This window comes from Chelon labrosus (assembly GCF_963514085.1).
Source record: "Chelon labrosus genome assembly, chromosome: 7".
NCBI lineage: Eukaryota > Metazoa > Chordata > Actinopteri > Mugiliformes > Mugilidae > Chelon > Chelon labrosus.
Window position 1 is genome coordinate 19,113,406 of NC_140343.1, and position 17,468 is coordinate 19,130,873.

Consider the following 17,468-nt stretch of genomic DNA (forward strand, 5'->3'; position numbering starts at 1 on the left):
ACAGATATTCTGAAAGTACATTTGTTTTCATCTCTCATCTCTTTCATCCCTATCTGTGTGCTAGGTGTTGAGTTCAAAGCTCATGCCCACATCTGATGATGAGATGGCCAAAACCAGCAGCAAGTCCTTCTGTGAGAACTTCCTTAAAGCAGGAGGCCTCAGGTAACAGCACAGACAACAAGTTCAATGAAAAGAACTGTTGCTTTTGTACGTTGGGTTCATTTCCCTGTCAGCCGACTTGTCAAGCTACATAATATACTAGGACACATGTGGCACATGGCATATGCCTCTCAGTGTATTTAAATGTTTAGTCTTGACAGTGATTTTTCTTTGCCTCTGTAGTCTGGTGGTGAATGTTATGCAGAGAGATTCCATCCCATCAGAAGTGGACTATGAGACCAGACAAGGGGTCTACTCCATCTGTCTTCAGTTGGCCAGGTGCAAAACAACTTTCAAACACACATACGGTGGTAGACGATGAGCCTCACACACCAGACTTTCATACTCAACTGGCTGTGTTTGCAGGTTCCTCCTGGTTGGCCAGAGCATGCCTGCAGCGCTGGATGATGACGTGATCAGGGACGGCGAGGCACTGTCGTCCCGTCCATTCCGAAATGCTGGACGGACCGGGCGACAGTTGTCTCTCTGCGGAACTCCAGAGAAGTCGTCCTATAGACAAATGTCTTTGTCTGAGCGCTCATCCATAAGAGTGGAGGAGATCATACCTGCTGCTCGTGTAGCCATTCAGGTACTAAAAAACCATTGTCGAGCCAAATCCACTACAGAGCCACCGTTAACTCAGCACCCAAGACTCATCTATTAAATTTACACTATTTCAAATACGTTTGTGTATGTTTGCTGTCCCTGATTTCCAGACTATGGAGGTGGGCGACTTCACCTCCACTGTGGCCTGTTTCATGCGCCTGACTTGGGCGGCCGCAGCAGGCCGATTGGATCTAGTTGGCAGCCCACAGCCAATCAGAGAGACCCACAGCTCACTTCTGCCGCAGGGAGTTCGCACCAGAGTCAGCAGTACTGGTAAAACAGAAACACACACTTTTCTTACTTCACCAGTTCCTCTTAATCTTTTTATTGTACCCACATAAATATAAGCAGATAGCTGGTTATGGTGTCGGCTACATGTTTCCAATCAGTATGTGTAATATCTCCTGCACGGCTTCATTCCTGAGTTGTGATGACATGCAACCAAATGGTCAAAGCCATGACACCACCTTAAAAATGAAAGTAAAACAAATGTTGTGTGTGTTTGCAGGAAGTAACTGCAGCTCCAGCAGTGAGGGTGAAACCACGCCAATAGCGCTGCATGCAGGGATATGTGTCAGACAGCAGAGTGTCTCCATCAAAGACGCCATCATCGCCCGCGAGGCTTTGTCGCTGCTGGTCACCTGCCTGCAGTTACGCTGTCAACAGCTGTGTAAGACTCGTGCAGAAGGACACATACATAACAAGCCTACCCTCATGTTTTTTTGTACATTTTAATGAATGCTCTGTACAGTGTCATAATATTATAGTTTAAAACTCTAAGATGTTTGCTGGTTTCTCTCTCCAGGTTCTTTTTACAACCTTCCTGCCGTCAGTGATTTCATCATTGATGTCCTGCTGGGATCTCCCAGTGGAGAGGTAAACATTATTTCCAGTAGCTTGCACCAAGGAAATATATCCATACTCTTGAACTGTTACTTATAATTTCTCTGCCTCTTTCTCTGTTAGATCCGCCGTGTGGCTTGTGATCAGCTGTACACTCTGAGCCAGTCTGACACTTCAGCCTTTCCTGAAGTCCAGAAACCCAACTTGTTCCTCCTTTCAGTCATTCTCACGGCTCAACTGCCGTTATGGAGTCCCACGTCTGTCATGAGAGGGGTCAACCAAAGGTACGTAGGCAAGAAACACAAGATACAAAAACCCTGACTTTTTAGCCGACGTCTCGTGTTGATTTTGCGTTTTCTCCTCAGGTTGTTGTCTCAGTGCACAGAGTACTTTGACCTAAGGTGCCAGCTTCTGGATGACCTAACCAGTAAGTCTCTTTTATCAGTAGATATCAGTGACGGGGCGTGCGTTTTCTACCTAAGCCCTACACAGTCATTCAAGACATGTCTTTATGATGCCACTCATATAAAAATCATCAATATCATGCGGACATGCAATAAAACAGGACGTTGCATCGTAGACAGGTATCTCATATAGTGAGATGAATGCCATTACGAAAGCAAGAAACTCACTTAGCTGCCCACCAGCGTCACATACGTCAAATCAAGCAGAAGCATCAATGTTAACCCAATAAAATGGCAAAAATATTCATGAAGGATGTAAATATAATTAATTTTACTTATCAGAACATGAGAAACAATTTAGAGTTCTCCTCATAGCGCTCATAGATGCTGACCTGAAGGTGGCAGACACACCCTTTCCCCGGCTAGGTCAGGCTAGCTAGCTCCAGGATTAGATAGATAGATAGTTAGATAGATAGTTTCTTTATTAATCCCAAACTGGGAAATTTCTCTTATGATTAGGCAGCCTTTCCTCACAATATCCAGCTTTTCCTTTAAAGTCAGCCGTGAAAATGTCTTTCTAAGAAGATCTGCAACCAAATCGATAGCGTTTCCTCCTTCCGCCATCATGAGTTAAAAAAATAGCTATCAAAACCTTAACAGGGACAATTTGTTTGTGCAGCTCGCAACAGATGGGCATGCACCGCTAGCTTGGCTTAAACCGAACAGCACTCTGACCCTTCAGTCAGAGGATGCAAAAACCCTGACGCTACCATAAGCCACAGAGAAGGCCTAAGAATGCGGACTTGAAATATGATTGGTCAAAGGAACAGCGTCATTACAATGTATTTCAAGCTTCAGCCACCTGCGGTTTTAATTGTGAAGGCCCAGGCAGACTTCTTTGACTCTGGCAACACATGTTGACTGAAATATGATTGGATAAAAAGTTACACTGCCAGAAGCACCGCAGCTGAGAGACAGACAAGCCATAAAATGAAAAGAATAGGCTATTGGGAATCATTTAATAAGATTAATCGGAAAATATTAAAATGTAAGTCAGTGATTTTGATAAAGTTTAGGCCAGCAGAGAAGGCTTTGCTGGTCCTTACGGCCCTCCACTGGTAGATATGAAGTATTTTTCTAGCTGTAAGAACTGTCTCGATGCAGAGCTTACAGTCTCTTCTTCCTGTAACTATAGGAAGAAGCGGCTATACCTATAACTATAGGTAAACAAGTCACAAATTTCTGTTGCTTTTTTCCCCTTTTCCCTTGTATTATTCTTCCTGCTCTCCCCTTTCCTGTCCTCCTCCAGCCTCAGAGATGGAGGTGTTAAAAGTGAGCGCAGCCACCATGTTGGAAGATGAGATATCTTGGCTAGACAACTTTGAGCCCAGCTGGAGCGCCGAGATGGAGACCAGCGAGGCAGATAACATCCTCCTAGCAGGACACCTCAGACTCATCAAGACCTTGCTCTCGCTCTGCGGCAGCGAGAAAGAACATCTCGGTGGGCACACCCAAAGTATACATGCATATGTATCCTCTTCTATCAAAACCACTTTCTAAGGTAATTCAAGACAAAAGTGCAATGTAACGCTGTGCAACTCTTTCCCCAGGCCCATCTCTCATCCAGCAGTTGTTGGATGACTTCCTTTTTCGAGCCTCGCGCATCATCATCAACAGCTCCAACCCTACACCTTCCCCGGCACCGACCCACGACTTCCACCCAAAGTATGGATGTCACTTGTATTGGATTTTTTACATTTCAGTGATTTCTTATTCATTTGAGTGTGTGTTTCTTACCTTTATTGAGCGTTAGGGAAGTTAATCTACATATTTACATATCTGATCAGGTGCAGCACAGCCAGCAGTAGACTGGCGGCCTACGAGGTGCTGGTTATGCTGGCAGACAGCTCTCTGTCAAACCTTCGCCTCATCACCAAGGAGTTACTGTCCATGCATCACCAGTCTGACCCCTCCATCTGCAAGGAGTTTGATGTAAGACACTGAGTAAAATAAAACTGGTTACTAGTGTATTTGTTGTTGCACATAGTTTAATAATCATTTCTCTTTGTCAGTATCTGCCTCCTGTAGAGAGCCGCTCAGTCTCTGGTTTTGTTGGGTTGAAGAATGGTGGAGCTACGTGCTACATGAATGCTGTGTTCCAGCAGCTTTACATGCAGCCTGGCTTACCAGAGGTACACAGATTTTCTGCATTCACCAGGGGGCATCTGCTGTTTGTGTGCCGACTCTGTTTGAAACGTATCAGTGACTTCACTATCTATATTTGATTTAAGGCTTTCCTATCCATTGAGGATGACACAGACCAGCCAGAAGAGAGTGTCTTCTACCAGGTCCAGTCTTTGTTTGGTCACCTGATGGAGAGCAAATTGCAGTACTATATACCTGAGAACTTCTGGAAGGTAACATTTAAATCGCCTACACACCAGATATTGAGTTTTGCAGCGTGCTCTAATGGCAGTGCACTTACCCTTTCAATACACAAGTATATAGACTGTTTTGAATTTAAGATTTATTTACACAGAAGAGAAAAAAATCATTGACCACCATTAGTGAGGTTAACATTATACAGCACATTGACAAGGCTTCTCAAATGAAATGTTGGCACTTGTTGACATTTCTCAATAGGTATGTTATTATAATTCAAACCTTTTTGAAAGGTTGAACGTTTTAAAAGGCTGAAACTTAGTTTTGAAAACGTGCCTGTGTTTTGTCTCTGCAAACATTATTTTAAGACCTATTCAGACTTTCAAATTTTGGATTGTTTTCCTTGTTGAAACCTTTTAAGTGATAAAAACTGCTGCATATATGTCCTGAAAAAGTTCAGGAACCTTGAAACCGTATTTTCCAAAATGTGAAAGTTTAACTGTTTTACATCAAAGAGAAAACATTTATCACAAAGTTTCTTTCTGAGAAGAATTGTCTACAGTTAATAAGGGACGTCCTACTTTGTAGATTTATATCTATTATCCACATGCAAATTATGTTGGTTGCAGATCTTCAAGATGTGGAACAAGGAGCTGTACGTAAGGGAGCAGCAGGATGCGTACGAGTTCTTCACAAGCCTGGTGGACCAGCTTGATGAACATCTGAAGGTATCACTCACACAGAAGCTGAAAACGATACTCATATTGGCTTGTCAGGTTTGGATGTTGTGATTATTGACTTCTCTCTTTTCCACCAGAAAATGGGTCGAGAACAGATTTTCAAAAACACATTTCAGGGAATCTTCTCGGACCAGAAGATTTGTAAAGACTGCCCTCATCGGTGAGCCACAGTTATTCACTTCTAAAAAATTCTTACATTTTTTCATACTGCATAATATTTGACCATCGAGTTCTTGTAACTCAGGTACGAGCGTGAAGAAACATTCATGGCGTTGAACCTTGGAGTGACTTCTTGTCAGAGTTTGGAGATCTCATTAGACCAGTTTGTGAGAGGAGAGGTGCTAGAGGGCAGCAATGCCTACTACTGTGAGAAATGCAAGGAGAAGGTCTGTATACTGCTCTGCATGCTTTTATTCAGCTGTACTCACTTCATGTGTACTTAAAAGTGTATATGTTCGTTCATCTGCACAGAGGACGACAGTGAAGAGGACCTGTATTAAATCCCTGCCCAGTGTTCTCTGCATTCACCTCATGCGCTTTGGCTTCGACTGGGAAAGTGGACGCTCCATCAAATACGATGAGCAGATTAGGGTATGAAGAACCTCTAATCCCAAGATCACATAACTTTACTTAACAGAACATACTTCTCTTGATTTGCTTAGCCCAAAAGGAAGAATTGAAATACAAATATCTGTGTTATTTTGTGGCATGCAGTTCCCCTGGGTGTTGAACATGGAGCCCTACACCGTCTCTGGAATGGCTCGTCAGGACTGCAGCGGAGAGGGAGGCGAGGGGAGAGGCGAAGGGACCTCGGGAGGGTCACCCAGGAAGAAAGTCACAATTTCTGAGAACTATGAACTCGTGGGGGTTGTTGTTCACAGTGGTCAGGCGCATGCTGGACACTACTACTCCTTCATTAAAGACAGACGGTAAGAGACGCTGCAGGCGGTAGCTCATCCCTCCCTTGTTTAAAGAAATAACTTTCTCTGGAAATCAGAAACATTTTCATTTGCAAATACCAGAGCTACATTCTGCAAAGTTCTCTCATCGTATTTTCCTGCTCTTGTGCCTACACTACGTAAAGAAAACATAATCCGTGATTAGAGGAGCACATTAATGTGTTGCTTTTAGTTTTCCAGGCAGAATTTAGAAGACCTCATTGAGGCGCATGAGTGCAGGATCATACTCCGTGTGGTCTCCTGGTTTAGTTAGTAAGCGTCTCCAGATGTCTGGCTCTGGAAAGCAGAAACGTTCACTGGAGAAGTGGAATGCAAAGAGACCACAGAAGCTAATATTTGGCACCCGGCTCTCTCGCCCGATTGTTCCTACTCCCAATCACAACAAAGATTGTTTGTTCTCAGGCAGCTGAGGTTTTTCCACACACATTCTGAAGCTGCTTCTTAGTTAGTTATCCCTTATGTTAGTAGTGGTCTGTGTGGGTTGATACTGCCTGAGAGTAGATAGGCTGGATGTACACAGGTGGATACTATGCTGTATGTTATAATCTAATGTGGTCTGCACACATGGGTTTCCACTGTCTCATCTTTCATATCCTGCAGCCTTGAGATTTGATGCATTTTGCATACATTTCCCTGTTCCTACTTTATTTTCTCAAATTTTTCTTTTGCCATTCTTCCATCTTTGTCTTACAGCGGTAGCGCCCGTGGACGTTGGTACAAGTTCAATGACAACGTCGTGGAGGAGTTTGATATGAACGATGAAACTCTGGAGTACGAGTGCTTTGGTGGAGAGTACCGTCCCAAAGTCTACGACCAGTGTGAGTAACAGACATTAATTGACACGAGGGCTGTTGAGATTGAACAGTCTGTTGTTGTTTTGTTTTTCTGATTTTCCAATTAATCAATTGATTATATTCTGAGTAGTCGATTAATTCTTTGGTTAACTTTTTTTGTTAATTTTTTCTTAAAAACATATTTTAACATGAAATCTATAAAAGAACAATAAACTCAACGTTTACCTGATAATACTGTTTTTCACAGAAGATTTATTCAGTGTAGGCCTAATTAGGAAATGTCTTGTTTTTTATATTCTGCCATTAATTAACAAACGGCTAATGGGTTTTATAATTAGAAATGTATACCCTCCATACAATCACTTGTAACGTTAATGGAAATCAACGTTGTTTCCTTTTATGGGTCTATATGCACATAAACAAACTGCTTACAACTTGCAAATGCACCCTGGAAAGCAGCGCTGACATAATAGCCATTAGCTTCCGCTCTTGTACTTTAGTGCTCTGAAACCCAAGAGATGAGGACACAACAGCAAGAAAAAACTCTCTGTAATAGTCCGGATACTGACGCTGCTGTCTCGCTGTTTTGTGCTTTAAACGCCTGCAGGTCCTCTGTCTCGAGGTGCTCGTGCATAGAGTTTGTGTTGCTGTGGTAGTTTAATTTTTACACCTTACAGAGTCTCTTTATAAAGAATTCACAGACTTTTGGCGATCAGAGTTGGGCTTCTTCTGTGACTTTAATGTCATCGCAACTGCAGCCCTACTTGAGATCCGTTTATCGGTGCGAGTTCACACACTTGAGAAACATGTTTTTGTGTGTGTGCAGCCAATCCCTACCCTGACGTGCGGAGGAGGTACTGGAACGCCTACATGCTGTTTTATCAGAAGATCAGCGACCAGAACTCCCCTGTCCTGCCCAAAAAAAGCAGAGTCAGTATCATGAGGCAGGAGGCTGAAGACCTTACACTGTGAGTCACATTTCAACAAATACGACATAAACCTCATAAACATCCTCATTGCATCGCTGATAATGCATCAGTCCTCTTTTCTCTCGGCACTGTTCAGCTGTCAGCAAAATCAATGGCGCTGTCAGCGTTAGGCGATACATCTGGGTTTGACGGTCCCCTGTTTGAGAAAAATTGCAGCCTCTTGAAAACAATTACTCATTTATACATAAACATTGTCATAAAAACAGCTATTAAGCTGATTTGTTTTCTCTATCGTTTCCCAGGTCTGCCCCGTCTTCTCCTGATGTTTCCCCACAGTCCTCTCCTCGCCCCCCAAGAGCCAACAACGACCGCCTCACCATCCTCACCCGCCTTGTCCGCAAGGGAGAGAAGAAGGGGCTGTTTGTAGAGAAGATGCCTGCTAGCATCTATCAGGTAAAGTTGCATCGAGCTGCCTTATTAACATGGAGGCCACAGCTCTGTTAGTCAGAGAGGGAGAAAGGTTACCACCCTTCAGTCACCTGACTTCTCCGTTCGTGTTGTGCAGATGGTGAGAGACGAGAATCTGAAGTTCATGAGGAACAGAGACGTCTACAACAGTGACTACTTCAACTTCACCCTCTCCCTGGCTTCAGTCAATGCGGTGTGTGTCTTTGTTGGTTTCTCTGATTGTGTGAATAGAAAATTATCCACGTGTTGAAATAATAAGTGAATATATTGTTCCACTTTTGCATCATAATTTTTTTTTTTTTACTGTTACTTATATATTACATCCTGCTCTAGAAGGAGGTAGAATATCTGATCTCACTCTTCTAATTTGATCTGTTTTTATTGTCTTAAATTACACAGCTCTGACAATGAAGCATTTCCATTTAACGTTGTACAGTCACTGTGGTTCTTCTGTTTCTTCTACTTTCAAATTAAGACAAACTGCTCATTCTCTTCGTTTTAAGAGCCATCTTTTTGTTGTTATTTTTATTTTTTTTTTACAATATAAAGGCAATATTACTATTATACTCATGCATAACATCTATATACTTTAAAGTACACACAATATGATTGAAAACCTGTGTTCCATGTGTTCAGACGAAGCTGAAGCATCCAGACTATGAGCATATGGCCAAAGAGAGTCTCCAGTTGGCTGTTCACTTTCTCTTCCACACATACCTGCACACCAAAAAGAAACTCAGGTAAGTACATACATACCCCCCCACACACGCACGTCTGAAGTCATTCCTCCTGACGAGCGACATTACACCTGTACATATGTGTCTCCTGAAGGGTGGACACAGAGGAGTGGATGGCGACCGTGGAGGTGTTGCTGTCTAAGAGCAGCGAGGCTTGCCAGTGGATGGTGCAGTACCTGGTGGGACCAGAGGGTCGAGAAATCACCAGGTAAGAATCCTACAGAGCTGCCGTGCTGTGTTTACATAAGCTGAGCTCAGAACGCAGGAATTTAAAATCTTACCTGGTTTTGAATCACAGTTTGCATCACACACTCAAGGAGAAACGTCACAGATATTCTTCTCTAATCTCAAACTTACACACGCTGACATTAGCCTCAAATGCTGCAATGTTTACTGTTGTCCTTGTGGGATTGTTTCTCTAACTGGTTGTTGTGAAAGTACTTACTCATCCAGATTTTAAATCCTAAATATTGATATTAATCACCGCTTCAACAAGCAGTTTGGTTTAAGAGTTTATCTGTTAACACTCACATTACCTGATAATATTGGCCGAACCTACAGAGCGAGGTCCAGACTGTGTTTCTGCAACAGTTTTCAGGAGGGGTGAATTCAAGAATAAATCCTGAAACTGATGTAGTCTGGCTCTAGCACTACCCATTATGTAATAATATATTTTCAGGTTTTCTATCCTGTTGCAGAAACGCTTTCTCTTAAATTTTTCAAATATTGTATTGGTGATATTCAATTTTGGGAGCTGCTGCTGCTTGAATAGTAGAAATTACAGGGCTACTCTTTGCAGTATATGAGACATGAATACGTGGATCTAGTGTATGTTTGTTGGGTTGGTATTGTGAGGCCTTGGCGTGGTTTAATCACTGCAGTATTTTTGTAGCTGTCCTAGTGATATACGATACTACAGACCTGGCAGCCACAGCACTGCTCTCTCATTCTAATCAATGCACATTCAACTCTGGCCTTGGTCACATAAATCCCCCCTGATAATGCTGCTCCAGCTGCTAAAGCTTCACTCTCTACCAATGCACATATTCACGGTGTTTTTAAGTGCTCCATAACATGGTTTACTGGCACACACACTCCATCTGTGCCTCTGGAGTACTCTTGGAGCATGCTCACCGTTTACATCTGTGCTGACAACAGGGGGGTTAGGAACACCTGCTTGTATGTTGTTTACTGGCTGGATGCTGATTGGCTGAACAAGCAGGTCATTCTCTGGAATGTAAATGTTTACAGATAGAGGGTAGTTTCCCTGTTTTAGAGAAAGGTGTTGTCTTACACAGCTCCGTGTTTAAGCATGGGGTGATCATAAGTTTCTCAGATATGATTGGTTGCAGTACATCGAACGTTTGGGCAATGCATAGCACACCTTCCTTCCCACAGGAATGAGGCAGTGAGTTTAGCACTTAGCTGTGTGTCTTCAGGCTAAACCTGCCAACACAAGAACCGTGAACAGTCTCTGGTATGAACAGTGTTGTAGTCCCTTCCCTTTTTTTCAGCTGTATCATTTTCTACAATACAAGAGAATGCAGATCCTGTGCTCTGGGATACAGACTATACTGTGTGCAGTCCCAGTGTGGTCCAATTTCAGTGACTGGAGCGATGATATTGATTATTATGACATCTCCTCCTTAGGGTTTGTCTGTTGGAGTGCAGTGTAAGGGAGGTGAGGGTGGTTGTTGCATCCATTCTCGAAAGGACTCTGGAGAGCGCACTTCACTTCGGAGACCCGGGACTGGACGGCTTGACCGACGCCCTGCTGTCCTTACTGGACAAAGATGTTCCTGAGAATGTGAAGAACTGTGCACAGTACTTCAGCCTCTTCAGTAACTTCACTCAGAGGGTACATCTGCTGGTGCTTTTTAAGTATAACTATTAAACTCATTGACTATTAAACTATTAAATGATGTGCTAAGTGTTTTTGTTTCCTTCAGGGTTGTGGTCCATGTCAGTTGTTGTTAAGACACTCAGCTTATCGTCGGATGCGCATCTTCCTGTTGGGAGCCAACAGGCAGAACAACCAGGTACACCTGCACAATAGACACTACACAGTGTATATAGTATATATAGTATATAATATATAATAATGCATCTGCATTCAAAACACAGCTTTGAGTTTGACCTCTGAGCATTTTGTTTTTAACCCTAAAATCGTTTTTTTATTCTTTGAATGAAACTAAGCATTCAGAAAATGCTTAATTGAACTGTAGTCATGAACGTTTCTAACTAGTCTATATCTGAAAAAGAAAAATGCTGATTTTTACATGCGGTAATGCCTAATATGTTAATTTTATTTATTACTATAGCACAAACAGTTGTTTTTCTGCATTTTCTGACAGAACCGCCGATGGAGTCCTGCTCAGGCTCGGGAGTTTCTACACCTCCACAGCACTCTGGCTCTCATCACGCTGCACTCTGACCTCAGCCCCCAGCAGACACAGGGTGAAAAACTTACACCAGTTTCTCAAAGTAGCAGGTTTTTCTACAGTCCAGCTCTTGATCTGATTCTGATTCATGTCTCACCTCTTGTCCTACGTAGCTCCAGGAGGGTTTAAGCTGCATGTGAGTAGCATCCAACCCCCCACCTCTCTCCTTCCCCTCCACTCTGACATCTCGGACTCACTCTTCCCTCCAGAGGGACAGCCTTACCTTCTAGAGGTAACATACAGCCCAGTAACATTATGTCATCTGTTCATATTTAGTTTTAAAAAAGCTCTTTGACTGATGTTCTCCTTTTTTTTCTTTTTTTTTTCTTTATCTACCAGGTGATGTTTGCGATGCGTGAGTTGTCAGGCCCACTCTCTCTCCTGATTGAAATGGTGACCTACTGTTCATACTGTAATGAGCCCTTCTCCCTGGGAGTGCTGCAGTTACTCAAGGTTAGAGAGCACTGATAACCAGACATCACACTGTTAGTTAATGATTGGCATGTTTTGAAATGTTCTGAATTCTTTGTGTCTCTTAGACCCAGATGGAGGCGGCTCCACCTCATGAGCTAAAGAACGTTTTTCAGATGTTGCAGGAGCTGCTGGTGAGTGCCAGTCTTCACTGCTACTTTATCTGTTAATCCATCACATCGTAATTATGTTATCTGTCAGGATTTCTAACTTCAGTCACATGTTTTCCTCAGATAATGGAAGACCCTCTGCAATCCCAGAGACTCAAGTATGCATTTGAGTCAGAGAAAGGCCTGTTAGGTACGATTATTTTGTTGTTGCTTCTGTTTTTGTTCTACTGCCCACATTTGGCGTGATACTAAATCAGAGCACAGTGATAATTAATAACACTTTGTCGTACTTTGTCGTCACAGCTTTGATGCACCAGAGCAACAACGTGGACAGCAGACGCTGCTACCAGTGTGTTAAGTTCCTGGTCACATTAGCTCAGAAGTAAGTACATCTAAGGTGCAGAGGTCACGTCTGCACAAGAAGATACAGACATATTTACTGAGCAACATAATTCTGAGCCTCCTGTCATGTCTCCCTCCCAGGTGTCCTCCAGCCAAGGATTACTTCAAGGACTTGTCTGGTCATTGGAGCTGGGCAGTGCAGTGGCTCCAGAAAAAGGCAAGCTTATAAACCCACATATGTCAGGAAAATAGTTAAGGGTTGATTTGGTTGATTTTTTGTTTCCGTGAGAGCCACCGTAGATTAACTGAGAGGAAATGAGGGGAGAGACAACTGTCTATCTGTTACTTTGAGCTGGCGATAACAAACTTTCAATTCTTGTCCACTTATTTTATTTCAGCTATTTATTTGCTGCTTTTTCAGTGTCTTGCCTCCTACCCCTACATTGTGGGGTTTGTTTTTAAATCTCAGTTATTGATATTATTGAAGCTACTTAACTACTTTTAACCCCTGATTTGGTGTCACTGTCCTCTGTCACCAGGACGCCCCACAGACCATGTGCTTTAATTATTCTGTATGCTTGTCGTGAACCATGCTATATTTTTTCTGCTCTCAGATGACAGAACATTACTGGACTCCACAGAGCAACGTCTCCAACGAGACGTCCACCAATAAAACCTTCCAGCGCACCATTTCTGCACAGGTACACCCATGCTATATCAGCCTGATATGACCCCCTACAGTTCCATTACAACACAAACACGCTTACTCATATTTTCTTGTTATTATCCTTGTCTCACTTGTCTGTCTATGTGTGTTTGCCAAACTGCAGGATACCTTGGCCTATGCCACAGCATTGTTAAATGAGAAGGAGCAGTCTGGCAGCAGTAATGGCTCCGACGGCAGCCCAGCAAATGAAAACGCGGACCGCAGCCTCCGACAGGTAGCCTTCAGCAACAACCCCGCTAGCGGCCTAGATCAGTGGGGCTCTCAGATGACTCATGGTGTTACAGCAGCTCACACAGCCAGTGGAACAAAAACGGATCATCTCGCTGGTTCTGTCAAAAGCCGCAAAGGCAGCTTGTTACCTCCCACGGCTGTTATTAGCCGTGGATTTGAAGCCATTGTTCTGACTACTGCTGTGCTTGTCAGGATGCCCACACAGCACTACATTGTCAGAGTCGTTCAGTCATGAAAGCTACAGACTGCTACAGATAATCAGTGTGTTGTATAGAAGTGATAATCCTGCTGTCTCTGCCTCGCATATGAACGTTTCATCGCGTTTGGCAAAAACACCTGATTTCTTTCACTAAATGAGCATTTCTTCTCTGCCACAGGGGTCCGAGTCTCCCATGATGCTCGGCGATTCAAAGAGCGATCTAGAAGACGTCGACTCCTAGCTCCTCCAACAAGTGGGGTTCCTCCGAAGGGGAGGCAGTACATCGCCGGGCAGCCAATCGAAAAGGGCTGCACTCCGCCTCTGATTGGTCAGGACATTTAGGACTCCACAACAAGCCAATCGGAACACTTTGTCTCTCGGTCGCTACGGCAACGAAGGAGCTATGAATAAATCATGAATTACTTCCTTTCAGACCAGCCAAGGCGATGATGGAGATGCATTATCATTAAAGGCAGCAGAGTTGATTAGGGTGGGAAGTGCAAATAACCTTCCTCAATCATGGATGACTTCAGTTTATCCTTTTATTCATTCATTCACTCAGAATGACAGCGAGGTGGAGGATGGGTTTGCGTTGTGTTTTAACAATTTTCTGCTCATATTTGCCAATGTATCTACATAGACATATTCATATTGTAAAGACTTGTTCCATAGGTGTAATTTCCATTGTAAGATAATATTTTAAAGTCTCCTGTGCTGTTCTCCACAGCCAGTAGTGTGAGGTCACATTAGCTGCTCTAGAGGAACTTGCAGACACATGTGTGCACTTGTAGAGAACACCTCCACACACGCACTTGGGAGGGGGGTGGGGTTAAGTATGCACTTTATAGTCCAGCCCAGTCTATTGTGACGTGCAGCGGCACCGGTCAGTTCCTCTAGAGCCTCCTCACGCTCTTGTCCTCTTCTTCTTTTGCTTTTAACCAACTTATATTTGCAGTGCCACTTACACAGACACATGGAAGCCCTGATATCAAGCCACTCTGCCTGTGACTTAACCTTTGACCCCCGGCGGCCACACGTGTAGCCTCGGGGATGCAGTACGGGCCTGGATCTGTCCTAGAAACGGGACAGATCCAGGCCCTCAGCAAATCTGAAACAAGCAGTGCCATGGTCAGCACTCTCCCTCCACTCTTCCTCCTTGCTGACAGGCCGCCTTATGTGCTGGATTTTATCCTTTTCTTTGCTGTGTTTTATTTTCTTTGCAACGTTACTCTGACGATGGAAGAATCTGAATACTGGAAGGGATATTTAGGGACTCAAGCCTTATGCAAGAAAAGCTGATCTTGAAGTGCACAGATCAGTCACGGTGGGCCGTCAGTGCCGACTGAGGGGAAGCTCAGGAGCATGTCTTATTTTTAGGTGCCAAGGTTAAACACACACACTATGATAGAACTTGAGCTTGTGTCGCTCATTCGCTTTGCTCAGAAACACAAAGAACAGGTCCTCCTCAGCTCACTGTTACCTCTGCTTTTTCAGGTTTTTTTTTTTTTTTTTTATATATATTATTATTTTCAGTGGATTTTTCTTTTTGCTTTGCCTTTTGCTTTCGTGTACCTTTGGAAACACACAGAGGAGCTAAACCCAAATGTAGCTCTAGTATTCACCTGGAGAGCAACACCCATGTTACCATCATCCCCACCCCAGCCATCGGGAGACTTGAAGTGCCTTAACCTCCCGATCATTCCCCTCTTCCCACCTCTTGACACTGTATCGTCACGTCTCGGACGAGGTGTGTGAACGTCGACACTACCTGCGACACCAAACCAGTGTCTCCTGTGTCTCGCTGCGCAACAGGGCATCTTCATCCCCGTTATTACCCAAACTATTACAGGGAATATCCTCTGTGTGTTGTGACAAAGGATTGTAGGAATGTAACTGTTGATTCTGTGTGGATAGGGGAGGGTGGGGGTGTGAGTTTTACCTTTGTAAAACAGGGTTCAGGCAACAGAACAGGGTTTAGGTGATGGTAAAATGCTGCTTCTTTTCACTCTGCGCTCTAGCAGAGACACTTTGTAGGCGATGATTTCTGCTAGGTAGTTTCAAGGAAGCCACACTTTCACTCACTTGTTCTGAAGACATGAGCCTAAACTAGCTTAGCGGATTAGCTCTCAGCTTTAACAGGTCAATGTTTACAGTGTGAGGACCTATGAAGCAATCATGCAAAATGATTTTTTTGTTGAAGTCTACTCGCGGTCAGTCCACTAAAGCTCCTCTGCGTCCTCGCAGCCCCGAGGAGACTGAAGATGTTGTTTTAGCCCTTCCACACACACAGCCCACCCTCCACTCCATTTTCCTCTCTATCTCACTAGATGTGAATGTCACATCGTGCTCTCCAGCACGTTTGCATGTGTGGCAGTAAGTGGTGGTGAAGTTTGTCTTTTCTGTGTGACGGAAAAAAATCAGCCCCCCGTGTTGTTTGCTCTGTAATTTGGTGTCATTAGCACTTACTGTCACAAACACACCCCCCTTCTCTCTGGTTGCGTGCTATTTGAGGGAGCTGCATGCAGTCTGTGCCAAGTGATACATGGCAACATGAGTTGCATTCAGCCGAGAGCACCTCATAGGGTTTAGCCCTCTGCTACATCACCACAACTACTTCAAAATAGGAGTGAGAGAAAACTTCAGAACAATCTTTTGTTTTAATCCTGGGATGCAGGGAGGGGATGGGTCAGTGCGTGGGTAGGGATTGGCATCTATATGGGTTTTTACTGTCATTCAATTTTGAAAATTCACTTGACATCGCAGGATTCTGTAATGCATGTTAAAACTCAGTTTTAATTTGTACATCAGAGTTTGATTAAGGGGAAATTTGATATAAAATAAACTGGAATGCACAACCTTTTGCAAACAGTGTTTTTATGTATGTCTACTGTACAGACGAGCCCTTATTTGCTTTAACAATGTTTAAACCTTTCATGTGTTATCCTACAGACAGTGAATGGGTCAGAGAGGGCACAGATGTGACGTTGACTTGATGAAATCATCTCCAAGTCTCATGTCACAGCTTCATTTCATGGTGTTTTTCACTGATGAGGTATCAGGATTTAAGTCTGGTTGTAGTGACACTATATAGACATGTAATCAGTTTATTTTGCTGCTCAGAGCTCAGGACACCCAGATGTTTTTCGTTTTAGTATAAAGTGAAACAATAACCTGAATGTCGGCTGTTTATCTCGTTTCATGTGCACCTACTGCTGCAATCTAAATGCAAAACATAGCGAGCAGACGGTAACGGGCTTATTAATGAAGCTGCTAATCAGGCTGATTAACCACAGCTGTACTGCTGCTCAGCCTGCAACTAAAGTCTGAAGAGGAAGCCAGGAGTGTCTCTCTGATGAGACAGAGTGGAGGCAACAAACTGGATGTACGCTCACTGGTCAGTAGGGGTTGAAGGACTTCTGTTTTTTTTAAAGTCGACTAATACGTGGTCGACTAGTTGATGACGTCACACAGAAAACAGTATATATCTATCTATATCCTTGACCTAAATACATATTGTAGCATCTCACACAAATGAAGCTATGTAACCCACGTGAACAGCATAATACTCTACATACCACATACTCTAGGCAAAAAAAAAAAAACTACAACCACAGCAACAATGTCAACTAATAGAACACAACAGAACTGAACATAAATACATGAGCTTATCAATGCTGTGTGCTGCAGATATGTATAGCCTTTGGTATATCTCCAAAGCCTTTTCCATGTATAGCAGCTAAAGGTTTAATAACTTTAGACAAGGAAATTCACCATCAAATTGTCGGTGCAGCCTCCTTCTCTCTGTTACCGTAGGTGAAGTTGTTAATTAACTGTCTTGGAGAGGATTTGGACCGTTCCTCTGCTAACGTTAGCGGATGCCTTTTCAGATGAGTGAGCAATGCAGTAGTGCTTTTGTTGTATTTCAT

General features: G+C 43.4%; 1 protein-coding gene across 8 annotated transcripts in view; it reads left to right on the forward strand.

Moving 5' to 3' along the window:
- usp24 (ubiquitin specific peptidase 24) overlaps nt 1-17,022 on the forward strand; it is a 32,657-nt gene extending 15,635 nt beyond the window's left edge. For 4 of the 8 annotated variants that reach the window (XM_084548814.1, XM_084548816.1, XM_084548818.1 and 1 more), the window contains 36 exons: nt 65-162; nt 343-438; nt 526-748; nt 876-1,038; nt 1,274-1,435; nt 1,571-1,641; nt 1,732-1,892; nt 1,974-2,035; nt 3,322-3,528; nt 3,623-3,737; nt 3,860-4,004; nt 4,085-4,204; nt 4,304-4,429; nt 5,024-5,122; nt 5,212-5,294; nt 5,379-5,520; nt 5,606-5,725; nt 5,849-6,063; nt 6,787-6,911; nt 7,714-7,855; nt 8,119-8,269; nt 8,382-8,477; nt 8,921-9,024; nt 9,116-9,229; nt 10,672-10,879; nt 10,971-11,060; nt 11,376-11,478; nt 11,576-11,694; nt 11,802-11,915; nt 12,002-12,067; nt 12,167-12,233; nt 12,347-12,425; nt 12,527-12,602; nt 13,000-13,086; nt 13,216-13,326; nt 13,721-17,022. In XM_084548814.1, the coding sequence (XP_084404940.1) occupies nt 65-162; nt 343-438; nt 526-748; nt 876-1,038; nt 1,274-1,435; nt 1,571-1,641; nt 1,732-1,892; nt 1,974-2,035; nt 3,322-3,528; nt 3,623-3,737; nt 3,860-4,004; nt 4,085-4,204; nt 4,304-4,429; nt 5,024-5,122; nt 5,212-5,294; nt 5,379-5,520; nt 5,606-5,725; nt 5,849-6,063; nt 6,787-6,911; nt 7,714-7,855; nt 8,119-8,269; nt 8,382-8,477; nt 8,921-9,024; nt 9,116-9,229; nt 10,672-10,879; nt 10,971-11,060; nt 11,376-11,478; nt 11,576-11,694; nt 11,802-11,915; nt 12,002-12,067; nt 12,167-12,233; nt 12,347-12,425; nt 12,527-12,602; nt 13,000-13,086; nt 13,216-13,326; nt 13,721-13,783 (4,323 nt within the window). In that variant the 3' untranslated portion in view covers nt 13,784-17,022. The remainder of the gene's footprint in view (nt 1-64; nt 163-342; nt 439-525; nt 749-875; nt 1,039-1,273; nt 1,436-1,570; nt 1,642-1,731; nt 1,893-1,973; nt 2,036-3,321; nt 3,529-3,622; nt 3,738-3,859; nt 4,005-4,084; nt 4,205-4,303; nt 4,430-5,023; nt 5,123-5,211; nt 5,295-5,378; nt 5,521-5,605; nt 5,726-5,848; nt 6,064-6,786; nt 6,912-7,713; nt 7,856-8,118; nt 8,270-8,381; nt 8,478-8,920; nt 9,025-9,115; nt 9,230-10,671; nt 10,880-10,970; nt 11,061-11,375; nt 11,479-11,575; nt 11,695-11,801; nt 11,916-12,001; nt 12,068-12,166; nt 12,234-12,346; nt 12,426-12,526; nt 12,603-12,999; nt 13,087-13,215; nt 13,327-13,720) is intronic. The other 4 variants (XM_084548815.1, XM_084548817.1, XM_084548819.1 and 1 more) reach the window with 1 other exon arrangement.
- The last annotated feature ends 446 nt before the right edge of the window (nt 17,023-17,468 follow it).